Source organism: Neolamprologus brichardi, chromosome 18 (genome assembly GCF_056152115.1).
Source record: "Neolamprologus brichardi isolate AB-2024 chromosome 18, ASM5615211v1, whole genome shotgun sequence".
NCBI classification, from domain to species: Eukaryota; Metazoa; Chordata; class Actinopteri; order Cichliformes; family Cichlidae; genus Neolamprologus; species Neolamprologus brichardi.
The window spans coordinates 43111-66783 of record NC_142121.1 but is presented as its reverse complement, the minus strand read 5'-3'; the positions used below and the strand labels follow the sequence as shown (position 1 = coordinate 66783).

Here is a 23673-nt window from a genome sequence, read left to right as displayed (position 1 = left end):
TTTTAGACCCCATTCCTACAAAACTGCTCAAAGACGTCCTGCCATTAATTAATTCTTCGATCTTAAATATGATCAACCTATCTCTAATAATCAGCTATGTACCACAGGCCTTCAAGCTGGCTGTAGTTAAACCTTTACTCAAAAAGCATCTCTAGACCCAGCAGTCTTAGCTAATTATAGGCCAATCTCCAACCTTCCTTTATATCAAACATCCTTGAAAGAGTAGTTGTCAAACAGCTAACAGATCATCTGCAGAGGAATGGTTTATTTGAAGAGTTTCAGTCAGGTTTCAGAGCTCATCACAGCACAGAAACAGCTTTAGTGAAGGTTACAAATGATCTTCTTATGGCCTCTGACAGTGCACTCATCTCTGTGCTTGTCCTGCTAGACCTCAGTGCAGCGTTCGATACTGTCGACCATAATATCCTATTAGAGCGATTAGAACATGCTGTAGGTATTACAGGTATTGCACTGCAGTGGTTTGTATCATATCTATCTAATAGACTCCAATTTGTGCATGTAAATGGAGAGTCCTCTTCACACACTGAGGTTAATTATGGAGTTCCACAGGGTTCAGTGCTAGGACCAATTCTGTTTACATTATACATGCTTCCCTTAGGCAGCATCATTAGAAGACATAGCATACATTTACACTGCTATGCAGATGACACCCAGCTCTATCTGTCCATGAAGCCAGATAACACACACCAATTAGTTAAACTGCAGGAATGTCTTAAAGACATAAAGACCTGGATGGCCGCTAACTTTCTGCTTCTTAATTCAGATCAAACTGAGGTTATTGTACTCGGCCCTGAAAATCTTAGAAATATGGTATCTAACCAGATTCTTACTCTGGATGGCATTACCTTGGCCTCCAGTAATGCTGTGAGGAACCTTGGAGTCATTTTTGACCAGGACATGTCCTTCAACGCACATATTGAACAAATATGTTTAATTGAATTGGTAATTGATCAGACTATGGATCAGTGACTCATTCCTGCAGTTCCTCTATTCAATTCAGTTTTATTTACACAGCGCCAAACCACAACAACAGTCGCCTCAAGGTGCTTTATATTGTAATGTAGACCCTACAATAATGGATACAGAGAAAAACCCAACAATCATATGACCCCCCTATGAGCAAGCACTTTGGCGAGAGTGGGAAGGAAAAACTCCCTTTTAACAGGAAGAAACCTCCGGCAGAACCAGGCTCATGGAGGGGCGGGGCCATCTGCTGTGATTGGTTGGGGTGAGAGAAGGAAGACAGGATAAAGACATGCTGTGGAAGAGAGACAGAGATTAATAACAAGTACAGTGCAGTGTCTCCATTTGGATAATAAAAGTAGATTTCTAAAACACAGCAGTTTTACATGTGCACCTTTTTTTTGGGGGGGGGGGATTGCAGTCCATACAGACAATACTGATTTGTAAATGATTAACTAGCAATCTTGTGCTTAAAGTGTTTGGCACTCTTTGGCAATATTGTAGTAAATGTTAAACTTAATCATCACATCGGCCTCCTCTGACGACCTGTTTGCTACCGCCTGCTGCTGAAAGGCAGTGGGGAGAGGGGCCACTTGGGCAGTGCATTTATCACGATTTGAGATGGGGAAACTGTTCTTGAAGTACACACAGAGAGAGAGAGAGCTGTGCATGAAGTGTGATTGTTATCGTGGTGGAGGCAAAATAGCAAAAGTAAGAGGGAATTCATGATGATGTTTATCAAATGTGAAGCGTAGTTTGTTGCTTCTTTTGCTGCTGGTTCAGTGAACTTTGGTTGGAGACAAAACCTGCAGCTCAGAATCGAGCGCAAAAAAAGACGTAAACACAGCGCGGACCCGACGCATCAGAATCGTGAGCTGTCGGCTTTTCAGCGAGAAAAGCCGAGGAAGAGAAAGCTGATTTGGATGTGTCGGGTCCGCTTTCTGCGTTTACGTCTTTGTGTGGCATCTGTTTACGTGCTCTCATTTGCTGTTTGTTGAAATAGTTTTGTGAGCTTTAACCTGAGATTCTGGCGTTTCTGACAAAATACATTTATATACATTTATATTTAAAAGTTGATTCAGGATGTGAATATGAATCGATATCACTTTATTCAAGCTACTCACCTCTCTCTGTCCGCCTGCCCTGGACTTTCAAACGTATACACGGATTACATGAATATCTGGACCACGACCAATCAGAGAGGTCCCGCCCCTGACTATCTTTGATTGGTTTAGACCACGATGGGGGCACAATGTGTGTCTGCTGTTGACCACATGGAGACTTTCAGAGTTGCAGAGTATTTTTTATTTATTTTTTTGTTACTCGAACAGTTACTCGTTGCATTTGCGACCAAATTGGTCGCACTCTAGAGCCCTGCCAGGTCACTGAGTTGAAACGCTTTAAAGTTAGGGAAATTGCTTAAAAGAAGAAATAGTAAGAAAAAGGTGATTCATATAAAACTTGGTGCCTGCAGGTGACCATCATCGCAAAACTATAATAGCATCCCAGCTTTGAGCGTCATCCCCAGGTCCTCTCGCCCCACTTCCCTGGTGAAATGTCTTCACAAAACATAATGAAGTCCAATCACTTTCCCAGCACCTTAGACTACCATAACCTGGAGCATTGAGAACCTTCAATTCAATTCAATTCAATTTTATTTATATAGCGCCAAATCACAACAAATGTCGCCTCAAGGCGCTTCATAGATACAGAGAAAAACCCAACAATCATATGACCCCCTATGAGCAAGCACTTTGGCGACAGTGGGAAGGAAAAACTCCCTTTTAACAGGAAGAAACCTCCGGCAGAACCAGGCTCAGGGAGGGGCGGCCATCTGCTGCGACCGGTTGGGGTGAGAGAAGGAAGACAGGATAAAAGACATGCTGTGGAAGAGAGACAGAGATTAATAACAGATATGATTCAATACAGAGAGGTCTATTAACACATAGTGAGTGAGAAAGGTGACTGGAAAGGAAAAACTCAATGCATCATGGGAATCCCCCGGCAGCCTACATCTATTGCAGCATAACTAAGGGAGGATTCAGGGTCACCTGGTCCAGCCCTAACTATATGCTTTAGCAAAAAGGAAAGTTTTAAGCCTAATCTTAAAAGTAGAGATAGTGTCTGTCTCCCGAATCCAAACTGGAAACTGGTTCCACAGAAGAGGGGCCTGAAAACTGAAGGCTCTGCCTCCCATTCTACTTTTAAATACTCTAGGAACAACAAGTAGGCCTGCAGAGTGGGAGCGAAGTGCTCTAATAGGGTAATATGGTACTACAAGGTCATTAAGATAAGATGGGGCCTGATTATTTAAGACCTTGTATGTGAGGAGCAGGATTTTGAATTCAATTCTGGATTTAACAGGAAGCCAATGAAGGGAAGCCAAAACAGGAGAAATATGCTCTCTCTTTCTAGTCCCTGTCAGTACTCTTGCTGCAGCATTTTGGATTAACTGAAGGCTTTTCAGTGAGTTTTTTGGACATCCTGATAATAATGAATTGCAGTAGTCCAGCCTGGAAGTAATAAATGCATGAACTAGTTTTTCAGCATCACTCTGAGACAGGATATTTCTAATTTTAGAGATGTTGCGCAAATGGAAGAACGCAGTCTTACATATTTGTTTAATATGTGCGTTGAAGGACATATCCTGGTCAAAAATGACTCCAAGGTTCCTCACAGTGTTACTGGAGGCCAAGGTAATGCCATCCAGAGTAAGAATCTGGTTAGATACCATATTTCTAAGCTTTTCAGCGCCGAGTACAATGACCTCAGTTTTATCTGAGTTAAGAAGCAGAAAGTTAGTGGCCATCCAAGTCTTTATGTCTTTAAGACATTCCTGCAGTTTAACTAATTGGTGTGTGTTATCTGGCTTCATGGACAGATAGAGCTGGGTGTCATCTGCATAGCAGTGAAAATGTATGCTATGTCTTCTAATGATGCTGCCTAGGGGAAGCATGTATAATGTAAACAGAATTGGTCCTAGCACTGAACCCTGTGGAACTCCATAATTAACCTCAGTGTGTGAAGAGGACTCTCCATTTACATGCACAAATTGGAGTCTATTAGATAGATATGATACAAACCACTGCAGTGCAGTACCTGTAATACCTACAGCATGTTCTAATCGCTCTAACAGGATATTATGGTCAACAGTATCGAATGCTGCACTAAGGTCAAGAAGGACGAGCACAGAGATGAGTCCACTGTCAGAGGCCATAAGAAGATCATTTGTAACCTTCACTAAAGCTGTTTCTGTGCTGTGATGAACTCTGAAACCTGACTGAAACTCTTCAAATAAACCATTCCTCTGCAGATGATCTGTTAGCTGTTTGACAACTACTCTTTCAAGGATTTTTGATATGAAAGGAAGGTTGGAGATTGGCCTATAATTAGCTAAGACTGCTGGGTCTAGAGATGCTTTTTGAGTAAAGGTTTAACTACAGCCACCTTGAAGGCCTGTGGTACATAGCCGATTATTAGAGATAGGTTGATCATATATAAGATCGAAGAATTAATCAATGGCAGGACTTCTTTGAGCAGTTTTGTAGGAATGGGGTCTAAAAGACACGTTGATGGTTTGGAGGAAGTAATTATTGAAGTTAACTCAGAAAGATCGATTGGAGAAAAAGAGTCTAACTTAACATCAATGGAACTAAGAGTAGCTGTAGATAATATTACATCTGTGGGATGATTATTGGTAATTTTTTCTCTAATGATAAAAATTTTATTTGTGAAGAAGTTCATGAAGTCATCACTAGTTAACGTTAAAGGGATGGTTGGCTCAAAAGAGCTCTGACTTTTTGTCAGCCTGGCTACAGTGCTGAAGAGAAACCTGGGGTTGTTCTTATTTTCTTCAATCAGTGATGAGTAGTAAGCTGTTCTGGCTTTGCGGAGGGCTTTCTTATAAAGCAACAAACTATTTCTCCAGGCTAAATGATGATCCTCTAAATTTGTGACACGCCATTTCCTCTCCAGATTACGAGTCATCTGCTTTAGGGTACGTGTTTGAGAATTATACCACGGGGTCAGGTACTTCTGATTAGAGACCTTAGTTTTCACCGGAGCTACAGTATCCAGAGTCGTACGTAGTGAGGAGGTGAAATTATTAACAAGATAATCGACCTCTGTTGGGGTAGCGTTCAGATAGCTGCTCTGCTCTGTGTTGGTACAGGGCATTGACGATGATAACAGTGGCTGGATTATATTCTTAAACTTAGTTACAGCGCTTTCAGAAAGACATCTACTTTGATAAAGTCCACTCTCCACTGCTGCGTAATCAATTATTGTAAATGTAAATGTTATCAAGAAATGATCAGACAGGAGAGGGTTTTCAGGAAACACTGTTAAATGTTCAGTTTCTATGCCATATGTTAAAACAAGATCTAGAGTGTGATTAAAGTGGTGGGTGGGTTCTTTTACATTTTGAGAGAAACCAATTGAGTCTAACAACAGATTAAATGCCATGTTGAGGCTGTCATTTTTAGCATCAACATGGATGTTAAAATCACCCACAATAATTATTTTATCTGAGCTCAGAACTAAATTAGATATAAAGTCTGAGAAATCAGACAGAAACTCTGTGTAAGGCCCAGGTGGACGATAGATGATAACAAGTAAGACTGGTTTCTGAGTTTCACAGCTGGGGTGGACAATGTTAAGCATCAGGCTTTCAAATGAATTAAAAGTCTGTCTTGGTCTTTCATTAATTAATAGACTGGTGTGAAAAATTGCTGCCAAACCGCCCCCTCGACCTGTGCTTCGAGATTTCTGGTAGTTAGAATGACTCGGGGGTGTTGATTCATTTAAACTAACATAATCATTCTGCTGCAACCAGGTTTCTGTAAGGCAGAGTAAATCAATTTGTTGATCAATTATTAAGTCATGTACTAACAGAGACTTGGAGGAGAGAGACCTAATATTTAATAATCCACATTTCACTGTTTTACTCTTTGGTTCAGATGTGGATACTGTATTGTTCTTTCTTTGTAAATGTTTAAGTTGTTTGTTGCTGGTTTTTAGTTTGTTTTTTGTCTTTTTGGAGGCAGACACAGTCTCTATGGAGATGGGTTTTTGGGGGGGTAGCAGGAGGAGAGAAGCTGCAGAGAGGCGTGTAAGACTGCAACTCTGCTTCCTGGTCCCAACTCTGGATAGTCATGTTTTGAGGGGTTTAATAAATTTGTCGATATTTCTTGAAATGAGAGCTGCTCCATCCAAAGTGGGATGGATCTTTTTCTTTTTTCTTTTTTTCTTTCAAAGGTCTTTTTATTAGACAAAGGTTCCAATACAATGTATACAATAACACAAAATGCTTCAGAATATTCCAAAATTTCAATCTTGTTCCCACCCTAACCCCTAAAACAACAAATAATTGGCAGCCTGCTGCCCAACTAAACCAAAAAACAAACAGAGAAAAAAAAAACCCAAACAAAAGCAAAAAACAACAAACAGACTCATAAAAGGAAAAAAAAAAACCAAAAAAAAAAAACCCCCCCAAAACAAACAAACAAAAAAAAAAAAACAAGAGGGGGGGGGGGTTCCTTGGACTACTCAGTAACAGTAGTTGTGGGCCTTTCAAAGAAGTCCAGAAAGGGGGACCACAGTTTATAAAATTTATTTTTAGACCCACGAACTGTATATCTAATTTTTTCTAAATCCATACAAGACATTACATCTTTTAGCCATTGCGTGTGTGAGGGGGGAGATGAGTCTTTCCACTTCAGCAGTATAGCTCGCCTGGCCAACAATAATGAAAAGTTTAATGTTTTGAGTCTGGAGATGGACAGATTCAGATTCTGGACCGCACCAAACATAGCACAGAGTGGCTCTGGTTCAATTTGATGCTGCAGGACTTCAGACATGGTATGGAAAACAGATTTCCAAAAGGTGGACAAAGAAGGGCAGGACCAGTACATATGAAACAATGTAGCAGGGGCACCCCCACACCTTACACAGGCTGGGTCCACCCCTGGGTATATGTGTGCCAGTCTATCCCTGGACCAATGCCCCCGATGAACTATCTTAAATTGGATGAGTGTATGTCGAGCACACATTGATATATTGTGAACCTGGCCAAGGATAGAGTCCCACAGTTCATTCGTAATACGAAAGGTAAGGTCCTTTTCCCATTTAGATTTGATAACAGCTATTGAAGAGCCTTGTAAATTGGAAATTGAGCTGTACAAGGCTGATATTATGCCCCTTGAGGTTGGGTTTACCATTAAAAAATCATCTACTGGATTGTGTGGAGGCATCTGGGGGAATTCTGCTGTCACACTCTGCACGTAGTGTCTGGCCTGTAAGAACCTAAAAAACTGAGCTGGAGCTATGCCAAATTTGGCGGATATTTGAGAAAAACTTACAAATTGTCCATCTTCATATAAGTCTGCAAAGGATTTTAGGCCCTTTTTATGCCAGATATGAAAAGCATTATCTGCCATTGAGGGAACAAATAGGTGGTTCGCTGCAACCGGGCTTTGAAGTGAGAAAGCCCGGAGACCCAGACTCTTCCTAAACTGAGACCAGATTCTAAGAGATTGCTGGACAACTCTATTGTTACTGGGTAGAGGCAATACCAAAGGGAGTGATGAACCTAAAGTCGCAGGTAGAGAAATTTTCCCACTTGAATATGACTCCATGGCAACCCAAACTGGTGGTGACGGTTCGAGATGGTAGTGTCTCCAATACAATAAACACCTGATATTGGTGGCCCAATAATAGTACTGGAAATTAGGGAGGCCTAGACCTCCAACCGGCTTGGGCCTTTGAAGAATAGATTTCTTCAATTTGGGAGGTTTACCATTCCAAATAAATGAAGTGATTAGTGAGTCTAGAGATTTAAAAAATGATTTTGGAATCAAGATAGGGAGGCATTGAAAAACATATAAGAATTTTGGAAGTAGCATCATTTTCACTGAGTTAATCCTACCTATTAAAGATAAGGATAATGGGGACCATCTGGACAGCATATGCTTGCACTGTTCCAGCAGGGGGAAGAGATTCTTCTTAAACAAACAATTAAATTGCTTTGTGACACATATCCCAAGGTAATCAAAGTGATCTGTGACTATTTTAAAGGGAACATTTACCAAATCCAGATTTTGAGCACTCTCGTTAATCAAAAACAGTTCACTCTTATTCATATTAATTTTGTATCCAGAGAGGCGACTAAAAGCATTCAATATATTAAGTACAGCGGGTAAGGAGGTAAGCGGGTTGGAAAGAAATAGAAGAAGGTCATCGGCATACAGTGAAACTCTATGCTCAATCCCCCCCCTCCATATGCCCTTTATGTCCCCATTACCACGGACTGCAATTGCTAATGGCTCAATTGCAAGGGCAAAAAGCAAAGGGCTTAAAGGGCAGCCCTGTCTCGTTCCACGGTGGAGCCTAAAGTGGTCAGAGTAGCGACAGTTAGTTACCACTGAAGCCGTGGGGCTTGCGTAAAGAAGTTTGATCCATGAGCAAAATAAGGGGCCCATCCCAAACCTTTCTAAAGTAAAAAACAAATATTCCCACTCCACCCTATCAAATGCTTTTTCCGCGTCCATAGCAATAAGGCATTCAGGCACAACATGGCTGGGGGCATAGATAATATTAAAAAGTCGCCGTATGTTAAAGAAGGCGTGCCGATTTTTTATGAAGCCAGTTTGGTCGGGAGATATTATAGCAGGAAGAATTTTTTCCAGCCTGTGCGCCAGTAGCTTAGACAGAATTTTAACATCCGTGTTTAACAGAGATATAGGCCTATAAGAAGCACAGTCAGTCGGGTCTTTGCCCTTCTTAAGTAACACTGTGATACAGGCCTGGTAGCATGATGAAGGAAGTGCCCCAGAGTCTAGCGACTCTGTAAAAACTTCGCAAAGGAAAGGGGCCAAATCGTCCGAGAATATTTTATAAAAGTCTGCAGAAAATCCATCCGGGCCTGGAGATTTCCCAGATTTCATAGATGCTATTTCCGCCTGAATTTCCGCCTTTGAGATAGGGGCTTCCAGAGTCTGTCTGAGCTCTGGGGAAAGCGAGGGCATGTCAATGGAGTCAAAAAAACCATGTAAATCTTTTACATTAACAGTAGATTCTGATGTATATAACTTAGAATAAAATGAAGAAAAAATGTCATTAATCGCCTTCTGATCCCTAGTCACCACTCCATCGTCCGCCTTCAAGCCAGTTATAATTTGTTTAGCCCTAATACCACGCAGTTGGGTGGCCAAAAGCTTACCAGTCTTTCCACCGTGTTCGTAAAAATCGCTCTTGTTCCTAATCAGACATCCTTCCACTTGTCGAGTGGAAAGTAGATTGAGTTTGGTTTGTAAACTTAAGCGTTCTTTATATAGCGCCGGTGAAGGAGACTGAGCGTACTGCCTGTCGATGTTTAAAATCTGGTCTGAAATAAGCCTCTGGTCCCGCTGATCACACTGTCTTTTAAATGCTGCCACTGAGATGATTTCTCCTCTCAGAAATGCCTTCAGAGCCTCCCACACAGTCCTGTTTGGCATACCAGGTGTTCTATTCTCAGTAAGAAAAATTTTAACTTTAGAAGAGATGTTAGAAACAAATTGTTCATCCGTGAGCAGCAACGGATCCAGTCTCCAGAGCTTTCTCACAGAGTCGCAGCCCTGAAAAGCTATTTTGAGCACGAGGGGGGCATGATCAGAGACAGTAATACTTTCATAGCTGCAGGATCTAGTATTATTAATTAGCAAATTGTCAATAAAAAAATAATCTATTCTACTGTAGGTGTGGTGTATGTGTGAAAAGAAAGAATAATCTCTACCAGTAGGGAATAAAAACCGCCAGGGATCCGTGAGACCATAATCTTCAAGAAAAGACTTGACATAAGTTGCAGATTTATTAAGAGTAGCAGGTTTGGGGGATGAACGATCTAATACCGCATGCATATAAAGATTAAAATCGCCCCCCAAAATCAAAGAACGAGTATTTAAATCCGGGAGGTGTGAGAACAGGCGTTGAAAAAATTGCACATCATCAAAATTGGGTGCGTAAAGATTAGCCAAAGTCACAGACCTGTCGCAGAGTTTGCCAGACACTATTATAAACCGTCCGTTTTTGTCTGACACAACATTAGATGGAACAAATGGGATGTTCCGATCGATAAGAATAGCTGTACCCCTGGCCTTTGCTTTAAAATTAGAGTGAAACATCTGTCCTGACCAACATTTTGCCAAGCGTGAGTGATCCGAATCCTGCAAGTGAGTCTCTTGCAAAAAAACTACCCCGGGCTTAAATTGCTTCAGACGTGATAAGACTCTCTTTCGCTTTATTGGGTGGTTCAACCCCCTCACATTCCAGCTAACAAAGGTAAGATTACCGCTCATCGAGGAGGTCCCATATTTTTATGTACAGAGTTGTCCAAGGAGGGAAGGGAGGGGACAAAAACAAAACAAACAAACAAAACAAAACAAAACAAAAACAAAAAAAAACCAAAAACATGACAACCAACCCCACCCCAGAAAGAAAATGCAATACAATAACATATCACTGTGTAAAAAAAAAACCCTAAAACAATACCACCCACCAATATCACCCAGCAGGTTGCATTAAAAAGCAACCGCGTAAGCCCCTGCTTTCTTCCCATATTAGTCAAGAACTCCCCGTACCACTAGCATCATACCTGCACCCTTGAACAGTAGCCCCTAAACTCGAGCCAGGGTCTCAGTTTTCAGGCCACGAAGAAGAGAAAGAACAAAAACAAATCAACCAAACAACGAACCAGTTTTACCTTAAAATGAACAGCAAAGAATATATTGCTATGCCAACAGCGCAGCTGTATAATGTCAGTCACAACGAGGACGCCACTTAGACTAGTCCGACCCGTTATAGTTGTAAATTAGGGTGAGTGCTCTAACCGGCTACAGTGTCCAACTCAGGATGGAGAGCCTCGGTTTTCTTCCATGGTTTGAATGAAGCGAGAGGCCTCCTCAACTGACTCCAATCGCCGGATTTTCCCATCTGAAAGAGTAATGCGGAGCCTGGCGGGGAAGAGAAGGGAAGGACGAAGGCCTCTCCGATATAACTCGGCCATAACATCCTTATACTGGGCTCGCTGCTTCTGGACGTCGGCGTTGTAATCCTCATAAAACTGAAGTTTATGTCCGCAGTACTCTAATGTCCCTCGGCGTCTCCGTGCTTCCCTCATCAGCAGCTCCTTAATCTGGAAGCGGTGGAGGCGGATAATGACTGAGCGCGGCCTTCCATCAGGGCCCGGTTTGGGCATAAGGCTACGGTGGGCTCTGTCAAGCTCCGGGGGGGATGGCAAAGTTTGTGCGCCGAAGACCTCCACCAGCAGCCGGGAAAAGAACTCAGTTGGCCGTGGACCCGGCTCCACCGATTCCGGCAAACCCACCAGACGGATGTTCTGCCTTCTGCTTCTACTCTCCAGGTCGGAAAGTTTAGTTTTGAAAAGTTTGTTTTCCTCCTGTAGTGAATCATACTTAGCCTCGAGCGCCGCTAAACGCTGAACAACATCCACTGCGTTCGATTCAAGCTCACCAATTCGTAGTTCTTGATTTGCGACTTCCGCTTGAATCTTGTCCAGCTTACCGTTAATCACATCCGATGTAGCCTTAAAATCTGCGGCTATGGCTGTTCTGTGCTGTTCGAGCAGGGCGACAAGCGCCGGGTTCAGGACTGCACTAGCATCCTCTGCTGCGCCAGCGTTAGCACAGCTCTCGCCAGTAAGGTTTTTCTCGATTTGTCTCCTTCCCTTGGACATCCTTCCAGCGTGACACTTACAAATGACCCGAAAAATTCGTATCTAACAGCAAAATGGGGCTCAGAGAGTAAAATTTTAAAAAAGTTAGGCAGGTGCTAGTGGCCGACACACCTTACTCCATTGCCGGAAAACGGAAGTCCCAACGTCCAAAGTGGGATGGATGCCATCTCTCCTAACAAGACCAGGTTTCCTCCAGAAGGTTTGCCAATTATCTATGAAGCCCACATCATTTCTGGGACACCACTCAGACAACCAGCAATTTAAGGAGAACATGCGGCTAAACATGTCACTCCTGGTCTGATTGGGGAGGGGACCAGAGAAAACTACAGAGTCCGACATTGTTTTGGCAAAGTTACACACCGATTCAATATTGATTTTAGTGACCTCCGATTGGCGTAACCGGGTGTCATTACTGCCGACGTGAATTATGATTTTACTGAATTTACGTTTACCCTTAGTCAGCAGTTTTAAATTTCCTTCAATGTCGCCTGCTCTGGCCCCTGGAAGACAATTGACTATGGTTGCCGGTGTCTCTAGCTTCACATGTCTGAGAACAGAATCACCAATTACCAGAGTTTGACCCCCAGCGGGTGTGTCACCGAGTGGGGAAAAACGGTTAGACACATGAACGGGTTGGTGGTGTACCTGGGGCTTCTGTTTAGGACTATGCTTCCTCCTCACCGTTACCCAGCCGCCTTCTTTCCGCAGCTGCTTGGGATTTGCCGGGGAACAGCTAGCGGGGCCTACGCTACCAGCTACAGGGGCCTGGCTAGCTAAGGGTGAGAGAAGGGTGCAAAGCCGAGTCTCTAGTCTCTCTCGGTAATCCTGGCCTCCAGAGCTGCAAATATGCTACATTTGTTACAGATATCATTACTGCTAAAGGAGGCCGAGGAGTAACTAAACATCTGACACAATGAGCAAGAAAGTGCAGAAGGGACAGGTGAAGTAGCCATGGTGCTAACGGGTCGGCTACGAGCTAAGCTAGCGAAACAGTACAGAGACACTGAGTGAATACTTTGGCTATAAATTAGGTAGTGAGTACACAGAAAGTGTGCTTCGGATGAAGCACGTGAAGATTATACTGTGAAAAAAAAAGAATGTATTTAAAAGTTGTTAATTAAACTGCTAAGCAAATAAGCTACTCAGAAACACCACTGTGTTTGAGCAGGAACAGGAAGTGATACTATACCACAGAGCGAGCGAACACCAAGTGACAGCGCCACCGACAGGACAGGAAAAAAAATTCACAGCCCCAAATTGTAGTATTTCTAAAAACAACAACAACCAAGTTTTACTTTTGTGTTGTGCAGCCGAGTTGGCTTCTACATCAGCACCTTCAAGAGTGTAACGAGTCTTGAAGCAAAGTTTCATCGCGAGATCTCACTGGTGAGTTTTTCACTTCCTAAACCAACAGGGTTGCTTTTCTTTTTTTCTTTGAAATCATTTGAACTGAAAAATGTCTCTTTTAAACCATCCAGGTGTGCAGAGAACTGTACGAAGTGATGACCCAACTGCGAGAGCAGCACTCTGACAAGATATTCACCATCCAAGGGGCTCCGAGGTCAGTACAAGCTTTTTCCATAACTGAGGAAAACGAAGGTAGATCAGCATTTGGTTTCAGTGTCTTAAACTGATTGTACAATGTGATGGCAGCAATGGGTTTAGAAAAAATCAATTTTATTATTCTGTTTTTAGTTATATTTCAACATAAACCAATCAAACTAGAGTTTGGGTGGCTGGGATTTAAAGATAATAGTCCAGTTTCCTTCCACAGTTCAAACACATGCATATTAACTGGTCATCTAAGGAGCTTGGAAAGAAAAGCATCTGGACTACGATAACCTGGATGACTGAGAACCTTCACAGATTTATTAACTGGTCATTGTAAAGTACCCATAGAGTTTTGGTTTTTTTCAAAGTTTTAATGCACTCATCATGGACATAGATGTCATGGTAATTTGGGGCTTTTAATGATTTGAACTGTTCTTTTTCCAGAATGATTCAAAGTTCTTTAGAATTTATTTAGGATTAAGACAGTGTTTCCCAAACTTTTTTGCTACGCCTCCCTTTGTTTTACAAGAAAAATGTTCGCACACGCACGCACAAACACATCCTCCAACCTCACACACCCTTATTTTGCTCCATTGCGGTTCATTTCACACCTCAAACATTTAGTAAACAATTAAACAAATACAAGTAATCTGCAATAAATTACAGGTAGTAAGGAAATAAACTACTAACTCTTTTACACTGCGTCCGCACCTACACGGGTATTTTTGAACACGCAGCTGTTTCGTCCACGTAAACGGCGTTTCGAATCACTGAAAACTGAGATTTTTTAAAACTTGTTTTTTGCGTTTACGTGTGGACGAGGAATACAGAGTTTATGCAATGTCAAAGGTATGTGCCTTTTTCCACGTCACGCTGTGGCCACGTTACTGTTTACATGAGATGAATTGCAGAATGATAGAGACAAAACACTGTTAATCTGACTGTCTGCAGGTTTTACACGCAGTTACTGTCCCTCTGTTTACAAAGGCAGAGGCATCACACTGTGATTAATTTACTGTAGTTGTTTTTTCCTGTGTAATAATATTCAACATTGCATCAATACATTTTTCAAAAATGCCTCTCTGTGCAAAATGGGTTTAAAAACATAAACAGCTGTGGGATCCTGTTTGTCTGTGATTTAGACTGGGGGACAAATCGTGGCAGGATCAGCCTGATGTTATTTGTATCCTGCTGTAACCTAGAATCACTCACATGAGACATGGACCTTCAAAGTAAAACAGGAAACACACTGACTGAACTCTAGACATGCAGACTTAACAGCAACTGAGAAGACAGAACATAGGGACCTGAAACAAGGTACAGTAGACACAACGTGGACGTAACAACGCCACAGGGACAGAGTAAAACAAAACACAGAACCTCTTAGAAAATAAAATAGGAAACATAATGAAACGCAGACATGACTACATGAACTTGACAACATAACAGACATGAAACACATGAAGGGCAAGGGAGACTTAACAGGGTTTGGAAGACACAAGGGGAATCTAATAACAAAGAACTAGAAAAACTCATGAGCTTAATCATATAAACAATCAAATAAACTAAACTCAAACACTGGGTCATAAGACCCATGATAGTGACAGAGAGGAGAAGAGTCGGCTGTGCAGCGTAACAACAGAATAAATCCAGCTTTGTGTCTTTTTCCATTCAAGCTGAAGTACGGGACAAACTGTGTTCCTTTTCAGCTCAATACGATTCCGTTTGTACAGAACGGTTGGAAACTCTACGAACTAACCTTATGAATAAAATAAAGTTCAACATCAGTAACAAAGCACCCACACAGCTGTATAGAAACTCCGTCATGCTAGCTAGTACGCAGTACAAGTTATTGTAAGTGATTGTAAAAAGTCAGCACAAAGAAAATAAACTATACCTAAACTTGGTTTATATCTGACCCAGATACACTGCAGGTCATAACTTCTTACCTGAAATTCAGTTCACCTGACGCTCGGACCGGCGGCCGCCTTGGGTCTGCTTCTCCTGCCTTCGATTTCCCTCATCCACCAGCTGCCCTCTGTTTGAGCTCCGCGTTAGCCACCACCAAACAACTGAGTTATTTTTTCCACATCGACCAGCATCTGGCAGATCCACCACCTTTCACTGTTTATACCGTTACTAAAATGAATAAATAAATCATCGGCCCATATAAACGAAAAATAAGTCCATCTGTGATACCGAGTCTTTGCGAGAGACTGGGGGGTGAAACGAGAGTGACCTGCTCTCACTGTAAGTCACGCCCGGTCACTTTTCAGCCAAGCCACGCTAGCTAGCTAGCCGGCTAGCTGTCAGGCGGGACCGATGTCGTCAGAGCACTGTTGCTAATATGGGATGTCTTGATAAAACGAGCAGATATTTGAAGTTTACACAGCTACATTCTCGCCTGAAAATATCTTAAAAGTTTATTTTATTAAAAAAAAACAGTAATAAGAGCAAAATAAAAACTAAGTGGTGGCCGCCATTGTTTGACTCAGCAGAGGCCTGCTATGAATTGTGGGATATGGAGTTTTCCACCAAGCATACACCCTTCGATTACCGTAACTAATTAATGGTTCGCGCAATCTTAAAAATTCCAATGGTTCCTGAAAGCAGCGACGCTGTGCGCGCCGTTGATATTGTCGTCATTACGGTAATCCAAACTAGAAAAAGTTGCATTGCCTGCGAAAATGCAGTGTGAATGCCTTGTAGTGGAATCTGCTGAAAACAACTGAAAAAACAGAATTACCTGCTGAAAAGAGGTGTAGAAGCAGAAGTCACAAACAAAGATATGATGAGAGGAAAAAATGTGCACTGTGGAGCAAAAGCTGAAATTTGCTGAAAAGAGGTGAAGAAGCAAAACTTTGTGCTGAAAAGGGGTGAAGGAGCTAAAGGTTTTACTGAAAAGAGCTTGAAAACTGAAACTTGAAACTTGAAAACTGAAACTTGAAAACTGAAAATGATAATATTCTATGAACTTGCTCTTTCTGCAGAAAAGAGTTGAATAAACTTAAATTTGTGCTTGTAACAGGTGGAGAAGCAAAACTTTGTGCTGAAAAGAAGTGAAGACACTTAACCTTCTGGGTCAAATACTAAGACTGAGCAAAAATACAATGACTTAGCAGAAATAATATGCTTTGGCAGAAATACTATGATTTGGTACAAATCTTTTCTGTATATTCTATAATTTAGCAGAAAACTAATAATAACTTAAGCAGAAATATTGGAGAAGTAAAATGGCCAGCTGAAAAAAGCTGAACTTTCCTCAAAACTACTTGTTCAACTGTGAAAAAATTGGCAGAAACATTAGAAAAGCAAGAAGGAACAGCCAGCAGATACACAAAGCTAAGGCAAAAATAACATGCCTAAGAACATTTGCAAATATGGACAAACACACAGAGAAACGCAGTGACACACACACACACACACGGTGTCATAGTCTATTAATTGGTAGCTTAAACAAGAAGCTGAGGTCCATATTAGAAAAGCTGCTAAAATCATAAAACTTTACAGGATTGCAATAAATTAGCAATATAAATTGCTGGTCTGTGATAGTGATTTAATTCGTAATGGAAAACAATAAGTTGAACCAGGTGGAATCGAACCCACGACGTTTGGTCTGCAGACCCGTGTCATTACCAATTGCGCCACTGACAAGAGCGAGGGGTGCCTGGAAACCAGAGTGATGAGCAGTCAGAATTAGATAGCGCTGAGAGGCAAAAACCGCCGTTTTTTGGTGTTACAAAACGTCGTGTAACTCAAAAAGTAGGTGGGATAGAAGAATAATTCTTGTACTGGGTCTTGGCATAGGCACACTTATGCACACTAACCCTAACCCTAATAAGAATAATAAATCTGAGCAATAGTAATAAGTGTGCCTCTTGGCATAGGCACACTTAATAATAATAATAATAATAATAATAAGAATAAATCTGACGAATAGTAATAAGTGTGCCTCTTGGCATAGGCACACTTAATAATAATAATAATAATAATAATAATAAATCTGAGCAATAGTAATAAGTGTGCCTCTTGGCATAGGCACACTTAATAATGAAATTATCAATGTACTAAACATGGTGCATTCAGACTCAATATCCCCAGCCACCCTTAGAATGCTGTCCAAGCTCTGCAACAGGTGGGAATTGAAGCTCTGACGTACCAGGGCGTCTCCCACTGCTACTGCACCATCACTGAATGTTTAGGTGAACCCGTCTGTCCAGCGTACTCCCCCACCACATGATCCTGAACCCACATTGAGTTCCGCCCCGGCGAGAGAGAGACAACAATACTACTGATCAGCTACCTGCTGATCCACCGGGCCCTGACAATAACGGTGAAACGGGCTGTCCAGCTTATATACTGTGACAATAACAAAAGATTATTATGGCCATCTTCTCCCAACACAAATGTGGCAGTGTGCTCCTCCCATCCATTCACTTCCGACCTCCCGTCTGCTCTGATTCCTGGAAGACACAGACACATAAATACACCCTGCGTATCCTTGGCTATCTGCTCTTATTGTTCTGCTGATTTCAGTTCAGGACATCTTTTTCGGACTTCCTGACCCAGAGACTATTCTAACCATTATCATGTATGTAAGCATGCTGCAAAAACCCTCTGCACTCTACGTGTTCCTGCAAATTTTCAAATCCAGACAACAGCGCTGAATGAAGCTCTCAACCCTCAAACACGCGCCAACACACTTATGAGCACATTTGCATTGTTTATATATTAACATAATAAAATTGCTTCATTTAATTATTTTATAAACAGTTTAACAATTTTTCAACACTAAGTTTGAATGTGAGTGTGACAGAAGTCTTTGCTTAGTTTCTGTCCTGTTCATCAGTGATTCAGGACCTCTACGACTCGCGAGAACCCCATCACCACCAGAAGACGAGAGTCCACCTGATAGTCCAGATCTCAGCACCAATCATATGCTCCGTCCTATCTCACCTGGACCGCCTCGACCCAAATCTCCAATGCAGGTAAGTGTCAGTTCCCATGTAGATGTTAGTCACTGGATCTAGTTGTGTATCTGGACAAAATAATAATTTTCATTGAATGTAAAAATGTAAATGTAGTAATTAGTTTTGCACTTGAATATTTGACCGAAGTTAATTTCATAGGTGCAGGTGTCAAACTCCAGTCCTCGAGGGCTGTAGTCCTAAACTTTTCCATGTGTTCCTGCTGCAGCACACCTGAATGACATTAGCAAGACTTTATAGGACTTGACTGCAAGCTGAGGAGGCAGTTCAGCCCTTTGATTCGTGTAACAGCAGCTCATGAGTGAATGAACATGGTGCAATAAAAGTACTTTTAGAAGTACATTTTTCAAAACCCTTTACTTCACTCTAAGTTACTTGAGTAGGGTTAGGGGTTGCAGTCAAGCTTTATAGAGTCTTGCTAATTAGCCACTAACGTTATTCAGGTGTGTTGCACCATGGACAAGCTTCAGGACAGCAGCCCTCAGGGACTGGCGTTTGACAGCCCTGGATTTGGATTGTGTTTTTAAAAACATGAACATTTTAATAATTTTAAACACCCGACCTCACTCACAGCAGTGATCGATCACATGGCCTCATTACCAAAGCATTCAGGTGTTTCCTTTAAAAACAGAACTCTGTGGCAGTGCTGCTAACCAACTTTTGTCCTCCACTGTTGACGGCGGAAATCTCTTTGCTGTTCCAACCTCAAAGGCTGCGAATGGGAATTTCTGTCAGTGATCAATAATGTCAAAGTCACAGCTCACCATTGTCTTTAACTGCAAAACTCGACCTGATCAGACTGAACAATAATAACAAGCGATCGATGGGTATGCATGACTGATAGTGGTGTGTGTTTGTTTGAACTTCACGGTAACTTTCTGGGACTGTTTTTTCTTTGCTGCACACTTTTGTCTGTTGATTTGGTGAGTGAACAAGAGCTGTCTGTCCTGTGTCTGTGCCTCCGTCTGTAGATCACTACAGCAGTGTTATATACAGTCTGCAGATCATATATAACACAGTAGATCCCGAGAGTAGAACATCACCTAGTTTCTACTGATGTTCATGAGATCTGACCTTTCCTAACATTTAACGTTCTGTACATGTCAGTGTATGTTGGTGTGTCTGTAATGTCATGGCAAGTTTCTACAACACTGGTTGAGTTTGCTAAGGTGCAGTGCAAGAGCTGATATCTTAACCAGGAAATAGTGTAAAAACACCAAAACACGGAGGGTCTCAATTGTCAACCAGCCCATATGAGCTGCTGCTGATACTGAAATGTCATCAGACACCTGAAGTCAAAATACAGGAATATCTGAGCATTGGTTCATTGACTCAAATAAAGACGCTGGCTGTGTAATGTGCAGATTCTTATGTATGATGTACAATAATAATTAAGTTTGTTGGTGTACAAATGATCAAAAACATTTTTACAAAAACAAAATACAACCAAAATTAAAGAAAGGAGATTTATCATTTCTAAAAAACATTTGTTGTCTAATTTTAAAATAGAGACACGGCAGACTGGAGCACACTATGACCGTACTAACGAATGAAAACAAGTCATCACATCTCAGTGATGACTGAAAGAAAAAGAGCACTCTGCTGTTTCTTCTTACTTACAGAACTTTGAAGGAGGAGGGTTAAGATCCACACATGAGTCAGGGTCGGGTCTGATGCCTCCTTGTCAGTCTGACATGGTGGGGGTTCACATTGTAATCATGTCATAGAGATGGTAAATGGACTGTACATACATTCAACCATTCAGTAAAGCACTGTTTTTTGTTTTAAGTGCGTTCTGACATTCACACACTGCTTCAGAGAGCAACATGGGGTGGTATCTTGCCCAAAGATTTGGTATGCAGACTGGGATCAAACCACCAACCTTCCGGTAAGTAGGTGACCTGCCCTACCACTCACCCTGTGGGTGGGTGCAGAACTAACTGAAAATACCAAACAGTTAAATCTAAACAGGCTGAAAGGTGAAACTAAAAAAACTAACACAAAAATGCTACCACATAATCAGCAACATTCATTGTACACTAACCATTAACTAAGGTACTCAGCACACACACTTAAAAGTTACGAACAAGTGTCCCATCTGCTCCTACTGAGCACAAAACCCGTCCAATCCCCCACATAGTTTCAAAGGAGTCCAGACTATTAGTCAGAGAGTAAAAAGCATGCTCTACTCTCAGACGGGATGCCAACAGGCCCTTTAGACTTTGCACAACATCAGTCCAACCCTGACCTAGCATCTGGTTCTTCCTAGTCTTCCATATTGCCAGCTTAGCTGTGCCAAACAAAAAATTTATCAGAACCAAGTGTAACACTGATGAAGCGCCAATGACTCAATACAGGCTAGGTATTGGGTGAGGTATTATGGTCATTATCAATCAGTGAAGTATTATGGTTATTATTATTAATCAGAAGATCTAGGAATGCTACAGGAGCTGATGGGCAGTAATTAATAAACACACACAACACAAAATGCTTTTGCAGGTATCATGTATTTAACCGAACCTCAAAGAAAATTAACAAGAAAAGAAAAGGAAAACTTAAATAATCACTCCTGCTGCAGCTATTCTATTAACCAAAAACCCAGTGAGGGTGCACAAAACAACTAAGCCAATTCTTCCGGCTTGTACCAAGCACCATAGAAAACAGTTCCCCATAAACAACACTTGTTGACATCAAAAACACTGATCCACACTGAAGTCCATGAGTTTTATCTGAGTGTCCATGAGAGATGTCCAAGCGCTATTGTCCATAAACGGGGGAATGGTGTGTATGAGTGTGAAAATCAGTATATTGAGAGAATGGGGACAGAGCGTCGTCTTTGATAGCTTCCTACCCAACCAGTGGAAGCTTCGATTGCGGAATGAGTCCTGCTCCTAGCCGCTCATTGGCTCGCCATCCTTTTTCATACCCGAAAAGGGTTCACCTGGCCTGCATTAAATAAACAAGGCCAATAAGAATTCACAAGAATAATACAAAAAATGTCAGCCAATTAAGCTAAAAACATTAAGTTATTCTTGTTCCTGTGTACACAAATAAACAAACAGTATATTTAACCAATAAGGATTCAACTGAAACATTTCAACTGCTATATACAGACTATATAGCTTCACAGCACTATTTATTCAACAAATACCAGTCAAATCAAAATCAAATTGTTTGGACCGGCAGCAACCAATTAGCGCCAGCTGGTAGCAATACAAACAATCAATTAAAAGTTCAAACTCACCAATTCCGTTCTGTTCAGTGCACAACAACACTATGGCTCTGGCTCACAGTAACCAGCATCTAAGTTGCATAAGTTAGTGGGTGTTAAAAGAAGCATTAAAACGGAAAAAGCAAGTGTTTGCCAATACAAACCTGCAACAGCTCTGTCACCTGGCTTGCCTCCACGCATCTGACAGGAGGAAGCCGGGACAGGCTTACTATGACCCACATGCCGTCCGATTGGCTGAGCAAAGTCATGTGGTTGGAGTCATGTACCTGCGATGCATTCGATGGCAGGAATAAGTGCAGGAAACAGATTTTACTCTGGGTTACACCCTCCCCCCTTGAATACATGCACGTCCCGTCGCATAATAACACTACACAATATGTACGACTGAAGGGTTTGAATTGGTGGTTGTGGTGGTTAAAGCATCTGACAGACTATGTAACAGAGACTGAACAACTGATATCAATGGATTGCCTAAGTGGGCATACTGCAGTCGCCTAGGTGGCGATCTGTGACGTGTTGACCGCCTCGGAGGGGGGTCAAGAACCGACTCTGAGCTATTAAGAGTTGGCAATGTCACAGGACTAGGCTCGCCTGTTAAGCTGTCAGAGACTTCAGGACCGGACAAGTCTGTAGATACGGCTTCAAGAACGTGCTCGGGTAAGATTTCAAGCAAATCTTTCTCGGATGTCCCATCAGCATCAAACTCCAATGGTTCTTCCCTCTGAGATCCTAACAGAGCTTCCCCAGCTGATTCCATTTCAGGTACAGATGTTGGTGGAAGTTTTTCCTCCTCACCACTGGGAAAAGACTGTAGGGGGGTGAGAGACTTCTCCACCCTAAACCCCATCGGGAGCGGGGCAAGATGGACAAAGGTCGGTTCCAATTCATCCTCTTCAACAAAGTACTCAGGAGATTCCTGTTGTTTCTTGGGCTGTTGACGAGTTAAAGGGGGTGTGATTGGAATAGTCTCATCTGATGTTCCTGATTCTGTTGCAGGAAGAAACCCACACGGAAGAAGGAGATCTCTGTGCAATGTGCGAATTGGACCGTCTTTGCATTCTGGTTTTACGGTGTAGACGGGGAGATCTTTGGCACATTTCAGCACTACAAAGACATCTGGTTCCCATTTGTCAGCAAGTTTATGTTTACCTCTCAGCCTTATGTTCCGCACCAAGACTCTGCTTCCAACTTCCAGCTTGGATGGTATAATACGTTGGTCAAATCGAGTCTTGTTCCTCTCAGCGTTCTTCGCAGCATTCTTTGAAGATAGCAGATAACTTTCTTTCAACTTAGCTTTTAAGTCTTGTACATACTGTGAATGTGTCTGATGTTCTTTCTCACGTACAGGAAGATTAAAAGCAAGGTCAATGGGGAGACGAGGACAACGTCCAAACATTAGTTCGTATGGGGTGTAGCCAGTGACTTCATTTTTGGTACAGTTGTATGCATGGACGAGTGGCTTTACAAACTGTTTCCATTTGGATTTCTGTTTGGGTTCAAGAGTTCCCAACATGGCCAGTAGAGTGCGATTAAACCTCTCTACTGGGTTTCCTCTTGGATGGTACGGTGTTGTGTGACACTTTTGGACTCCCAACAGGGCACATAACTCCTTTATCAATTTCGACTCAAAGTCTGGCCCTTGATCTGTATGGAGTCTTTCTGGAATTCCATAATAAACGATGAAGTTTTCCCAAAGACATTTAGCCACAGTTTTTGCCTTTTGGTTCGATGTTGGAATGGCAAGGGCATATTTGGTGAAATGATCTGTCAGTACCAGGATGTCTTTGGTGTTGCTGGTGTCGGGCTCGAGACTGAGGAAATCCATACAAATGAGTTCAAGTGGACGTGATGTCCGAATGTTAACGAGAGGAGCAGCTTTCTCCGGCAAGCTTTTCCGGCGAATACACCGGCCACAGGTTTTTATTTTATTTTCCACATCCACGGCCATTCTTGGCCAATAGAACCGAGTCCTGGCAAGGTCAAGGGTCCGTTCCACTCCCAGGTGGCCCATATCATTGTGGAGGCTGTGGAGAACAGTTTGCCGCAGTTCTGTCGGAAGGACCAGTTGATATGATGGTTGTTCATTTTTATATCTCGTCCTATGGAGAATACCATCAATCAGCTCTAATTTATTCAGTTCTCGAAGGAGAAGAGGAATTTCAGGAAGCTCTTTCCTGGCTGTCAGA

The 23673-nt window shown here is 42.0% G+C and overlaps 1 protein-coding gene across 10 annotated transcripts in view; it reads left to right on the top strand.

The window, feature by feature from the left end:
* Positions 1–23673, top strand: part of amph (amphiphysin) — a 52589-nt gene that overhangs the window by 5473 nt on the left and 23443 nt on the right. For all 10 annotated transcript variants that reach the window (XM_006807017.3, XM_006807023.3, XM_035914933.2 and 7 more), the window contains exons 8-10: positions 13027–13102; positions 13195–13277; positions 18117–18255. In XM_006807017.3, the coding sequence (XP_006807080.2) occupies positions 13027–13102; positions 13195–13277; positions 18117–18255 (298 nt within the window). The remainder of the gene's footprint in view (positions 1–13026; positions 13103–13194; positions 13278–18116; positions 18256–23673) is intronic.